Source organism: Globicephala melas, chromosome 9 (assembly GCF_963455315.2).
Source record: "Globicephala melas chromosome 9, mGloMel1.2, whole genome shotgun sequence".
Classification (NCBI taxonomy): Eukaryota; Metazoa; Chordata; class Mammalia; order Artiodactyla; family Delphinidae; genus Globicephala; species Globicephala melas.
In genome coordinates, this window is record NC_083322.1 from 14,378,827 (window position 1) to 14,384,859 (window position 6,033).

General features: G+C 46.1%; 1 protein-coding gene across 2 annotated transcripts in view; it reads right to left on the reverse strand.

Annotated features, from left to right (window-relative positions):
- Nucleotides 1-263, reverse strand: part of IFT56 (intraflagellar transport 56) — a 34,242-nt gene extending 33,979 nt beyond the window's left edge. For both annotated transcript variants that reach the window (XR_009565252.1, XM_030853954.2), the window contains exon 1: nt 135-263. Coding sequence is in view for 1 of the 2 variants with exons in the window: in XM_030853954.2 (XP_030709814.1) it covers nt 135-137 (3 nt within the window). In the remaining variant the exon portion in view is untranslated. The remainder of the gene's footprint in view (nt 1-134) is intronic.
- Between the last annotated feature and the right edge of the window lie 5,770 nt (nt 264-6,033).

Consider the following 6,033-nt stretch of genomic DNA (forward strand, 5'->3'; position numbering starts at 1 on the left):
TGGGAACACGGGGAGGGCACAGACATCATCCTCTGCTGACAATCCTAGACTTAACCCAGAAGTATGTCTGGAACCTCTAATCTCCAGTCCCAGGACCTACTCAGAGTTCTCCCTCACTGTTCAAAGCCACTAACCATCTTGGCGTCAGTCTTATGAATCCCCTCTGCAGACAAACAGAAGGCCGGGCCTCAGCGCGCCTCGGCATCCACAAAGCTGGCTCGGTCTCCACAACAACCCCGCTGGGGGACTGGTCCGTGCAGGAGTAGCGTCCGCCGGAGAACCGGTGCCCTCCACGTCTTGGTTCCCATAGGCTTTCACCGCTGCAGGAGTGAAAGTTTCTCCGGAGGAGAGCGTTGTTCTCTGTGCTGACAGCGAGAGTTTGACTCTATCTCCGTGAGTTTACTTTAGGAAAAAGCGAATTAGAATGGCATTGTTTTTCAAATATAAGTTTCCCGGGAAAGTAATTTTCAAGGACCACTTCCGGTTTGGATCGCGTTGGGCTCCTGAGCAACACGGGGCGCTGACTGGCACGTGATCGCCGTCTCTTGTGCAGTGCCGGAAAGCTTAGGAAAAAAATTCTGCCAAACCGAGGAAGCCGATGTTTGGAGGCGGGAGTTCACCAGAATACGGTTTCTTATTTCCATAGAGAAAGCTACCCTTGTGATGTGACGTTATATTGTGATTCCTACTCATAGAATTTAGAATAGAACCTCTGATTTGTTATAAATAGGGAAACCCAACATGGAGTCACAGTGGCCAGTGTGGCACCCATCTTGATTGTTTCTAAAGATCTGATGTAAGATTTGGAATATGTAAATTAAGATAACTGGAGTGTGAAGTCAAATAAGTAAATTGATTTTTTTTTTTTTTTGGTGGTGGGAGTTGGCTGTGTCACAGGGCTTGTGGGATCTGAGTTACCCAACCAGGGATCAAACTCAGGCCCTCGTCAGTGAAAGCCTGGAGTTCTAACGGCTGGACCACCTGGGTCCAGTAAATTGTTTTTAAAGGTGTGGGGAAAGACTTAAAGAAAGATGCATAACATGAGTTGTGCGTTTAAGTTTTATTCGGGATCTTTCTGAGGACTAAAGCCTGGGAGACAGCCACTCAGTAAACTGTGGCGACTACTTGGTAGAGGTAGGGGAGAAGCCAGTTTATACATGATTTTTGGCCAGGGCATACCTGAAGTCAAGCATATATCTTGGTAAGATTACTACTAATCGTAAAGAACAGATGTCTCCAGTTAATCTTTTCAGCTTTTCTGTGTATGGGAACACGCAAGAATCTAGGGTCATTAAAATTCTTCCTGAGATATACATCTAACTATCTGTGGGACCTGCCTGTTCGTGTGCGTCCAAAGCACAGATGCCTCATTCTGTGTTCACCTTAAATTCCTCTAAGAGTCCTACTGTCAGTCAGCAACTGCGGTGGGTTACAACTGAACTCTTGTGGAAATGGGTGGTGAGCAATGCTCTTTGTCTTAGCGATCCCAATTTTTCGGGGTCCACCCCTGTATGTTGACTTTAAAAAATGAACAACCTAAAGTTGACAGTTATGTTTTATTTGGGGAACCTTACTAAGGACTATAGTCCAGGAATTAGCTTCTCAGATGGCTCTGAAGAACTGTTCCAAAGAGGTGAGTGAGGAGCCAGGATATATAGGAGTTTTTTGCTGGGAAAAAAAAAATGTAGTCAGACTTCAAAAGATTACTGCTAATTACAAAAAACAGACATCTCAAGTAAAGGGTTTTAATGCTTTTCTATGTATGGGAAGATGCAAGTGTCTGGGCTCATTGATATTATTCCTTTGATATGCATCTTAACTAACTAGGGCCAGTATCCTCTTTTTCTCCACCCTGAATTCCCCTCAGGATGCACTGTCAGGGCAGCTGCAGCGACCGTTGGCTTGATGGCAGACAGCATTTTTTGTTTACTGAAATAGCAGGCAACATTTTTTTGTCCACAGGTAAGGCTCCTTGCTGCTGGGGTTGTAACTTTTGCACCCTAGGGATTGTACCTCACAAAAGACAGGGTCTGAGTGCAGTTGCTGGAGAAGGGTCTCGATGGACCGCATGCACTACGCTCGCTGGAGACTGCCCGTGTCAGAAGCTGCCGGAGTAGAAGGTGATTGCTGAGAAAAGCCAGCGCCATGCAGGTTGCCGCTGCCTACATCTAGAACCTGTGCCTGCCATTTGCGTTGAGGATGCCTCCCTTCCCCTATCTCTCTTCAAAGTGGTTCCTTAAACCCTTTATTTTCTTTACTGTTGGGTGTGACTAATTTGAGTGTGTTGAGTGCAATAAGCCAAGTGATTTTAGCCTCTTATACAATTGGCTTATGACATGTTTTACGACTTCTCAATCCCACCATTCTTCCCTGGCCTTGTTGCTTTGGCTTGTGGCCAACACCCACACACAGTAAGGAACTATAATATGTGCTGGGTGGATGACTTAATTTATCTGTCTTACTCCTGAACCCAGTTAACACAGATGCAAGGGTAGTCTAAAATCACCGAATCATGGAGTACTAGAGCTGGAAGGGACCTTTAAAGGACATCTAGTCCAACCCTCAGAATTAACAGACTAAGGAACTAACATCTGGAGAAGTGAAGTAATTCTCCCAAGTGTATAGATAGTTGTGTTGTAGTCGAATTACATTACATACCCCCTGAATAACTAGCCCTGTAGAGACTCAGGTGTACCATAAGCTCATAGAAGGCAGGTATGACTTCTTAGATTCTTTCTCATCCTCCTTGCACTCTAGCTCCTGTCCCCGCCCCTCACCCTCATCCACAATCACTTGGAGAGTAAATGGGTGACTGCATATCTTCATTGCCAGATGTATACACTTTTGTATACATGCAAACATGGATAAAGACTCATACCACAGGCACATGCATAGTTTCCCCTCCGGCCCCCACCCTCTGGGAACCACTAACCCATCTTCTCTCCGTGTGGATTTGCCTGTTTTGGACATTTCGTATAAATGAAACCATACAAAGAGAGGTCCACACACCGGATGTCTAAATACTGAAAAATTTAAAATCAGCCTAGCAGACTGTTAAAATGTTTTATCCTCTTGCCTTGACAAATACACCGTCACGAAGAGGGTCACGTTCCAATTTAGAATTCTCAGACTTCTTGGAATGCTGTTGGGGGAGGTGGCAGTGTGGAGAGAGCTACCCCCGGTGCTCACTCAGCCCACGCCCTTCTCTTTTCAGCCCATCTCTTCTCTTCTCCATCCTGCACCATGAGAGGCTCTGCATGTGTGTGGCCACCCAGCCCCCAAGTGCAAGGGTAGTCACCCGCTCTCCAGTGAGCAGTCACCCCCAATAGCCCTAAAGGGAGGACACACGCTGGGAAGAGACTGGCTCAGGTATGGAAACAGGCTTGGGGTGGTATGGGCAGGGAATTCCGAGTCCTGGGCACCGTAGTGTGGTGCGGAGGGCTGCAGGAACCCCTCAGCTCCATTGCCTCTTCACACCTGGTGCAGGGTGCAGTCAGGGCACCGAGCCCAGGGCAGGGACCCCTTTCACCAAGGTCTAAGGGCATTGTTGCTTATTATGCTGTATACAACCTTGTCGATCTTGCTAAATCCATTAAAATGATCTCTGGGGCTTCCCTGGTGGCGCAGTGGTTGGGAGTCCGCCTGCCGATGCAGGGGACACGGGTTCGTGCCCCGGTCCGGGAAGATCCCACATGCTGCGGAGTGGCTGGGCCCGTGAGCCATGGCTACTGAGCCTGCGCGTCCGGAGACTGTGCTCCGCAACGGGAGAGGCCACAGCAGTGAGAGGCCCGCGTACCACAAAAAAAAAAAAAAAAAAAAAGATCTCTGATTTCCGGTAGTTTGTGATACTGCTTTAAACCTCTAAATCCCTGTAGAAGCTGTTTGAACTGTAGCTGTAATTATGAAGGGCAGAATATGGCATTGAGTGTACTTGAGAAGAAGCTATTGTTCCCAGCTATAGCTCTAAGAATCTAATGTGTTACGAAACATGTAATAACATAGACACACAAAAGCTGGTTGCACGGGTAAGAGATAAAGTTCGAATTTGCAACTTTATTGCAGTTGCAATAGAACAGCAGTTTCTGAAGAATTGTTAAAATGACCCAGGTTGTGATGATGGTTGTATGCCTATGTAAATTTACTGAAAAACTGATTGGTGGTTCAACTGATATCACATAGCCTGATATCACGCTAATGTGCCCCGGTCCGGGAAGATCCCGCATGCCGCGGAGCGGCTGGGCCCATGAGTCATGGCTGCTGAGCCTGCGCGTCCGGAGCCTGTGCTCCACAACGGGAGAGGTCACAACAGTGAGAGGCCCGCATACCGCAAAAAAAAAAAAAGAAAATGTAAATTATCTATAAATTTATAACCACTTATTAACACCTGTTAACATTTTGCCTTTTAAAAAGTGATTTAACCAGTACTAAAGGATAATGTAATCATAGCTGAACTACTGATAAATTGGAGAACTATGTAATAAGAAATCTATAGGTGATAATTGTTGAAGCTAGGTGATGGGTACATGAGTGCTTATTATACCATTCTATTTTTATATAGAAAATTTCCATAATCCAAAAATAAAAAAGAGGTACCTATTTGAAAACTCGCAAATTTTTCTGTATGGCCAAATTTTTAACTGAAATGAATTAAAAACATAGGAGTCAAGGGGCTTCCCTGGTGGCGCAGTGGTTGAGAGTCCGCCTGCCGATGCAGGGGACACGGGTTCGTGCCCCAGTCTGGGAAGATCCCACATGCTGCGGAGCGGCTGGGCCCGTGAGCCATGGCCGCTGAGCCTGCGCGTCCGGAGCCTGTGCTCCGCAATGGGAGAGGCCACAACAGTGAGAGGCCCGCGTACCGCAAAAAAAAAAAAAAACATAGGAGTCAATATTTATTTCAATATAAAAGTTAACTTGCATTTATCCTAGTTAAAACTAAGTCTATGTGAGGATACTGAGCAAACGCATTTTCAACTTCTGATTTGCTAATATAATTGTTTATTTGGTGAAAAGATAATTGGAAGATGAGAAAGCAATATAGACATCATAACATGTACACAGGAAAAGTACTAGGTGTTGCAATCCCATGATTCCTAAAAGAAGAAGCTCCCTGTGTCAGCCCGCTGCTGAGGTGCGGATCCTCGGAAGGTCCGTTTTAGTTCATCCCCTAGTGCTGAAGGCAGCTGCCAGCAAGAGCTGAAGGTGACATAGAGTTGTGTGCTTTGAAGTCAGCAAGTCCTGAATTTGAATCCTGCCTCCCCTGCTCCTACTGGTGTGAGCGGGTTACTTAATTCTCTGAGGTGAAATAGAGGTACTGTAAATAGAGGTACTAAAGCCCGCCTCACTGATTTGTTTACGATTCACCTGAGGGCTTCCCTGGTGGCGCAGTGGTTGAGAGTCCACCTGCCAATGCAGGGTAAGAGGGTTCGTGTCCTGGTCCTGGAAGATCCCACATGCCGTGGAGCGGCTGGGCCCGTGAGCCATGGCCGCTGGGCCTGCGCGTCCGGAGCCTGTGCTCCGCAACGGGAGAGACCACAACAGTGAGAGGCCCACGTACCGAAAAAAAAAAAGATTCACCTGAGATCATTTATAAGTGAAAGGTGATATAACATAATGGTTAAGCCTGTAGCTTCAGGAGATAGACTGCCTGGGTTCAGTTCTTGGCTCTAGTACTTGCTTTAGCTGTGTGACCTGGGCAAATCACTTAACCTCTCTGGGCTTCAGTTTTCTCACCTGTAAATGGAAGATGATAATAATAGTTCTTACCTCCTAGGTCCATTGGTTGTGAAAGTTAAGCAAATTATACACAGAAAGCATTTAGAACAGTGCTGGGCACAAGGTCAATGCTATTACACGTGCTTCCGTCTTCGTATTATTTTTTATTGAGATATAATTTACATGCCATAAAATTCACTACTTTAAAGTGTACAATTTAATGGGGTTTTTGTATGTTCACGAGAATGTGCGTCACCGTTAATCTAATTTTAGAACGGTTTCGTTACCTCCAAAAGAAACGTGTGCCCGTTAGCAGTCACT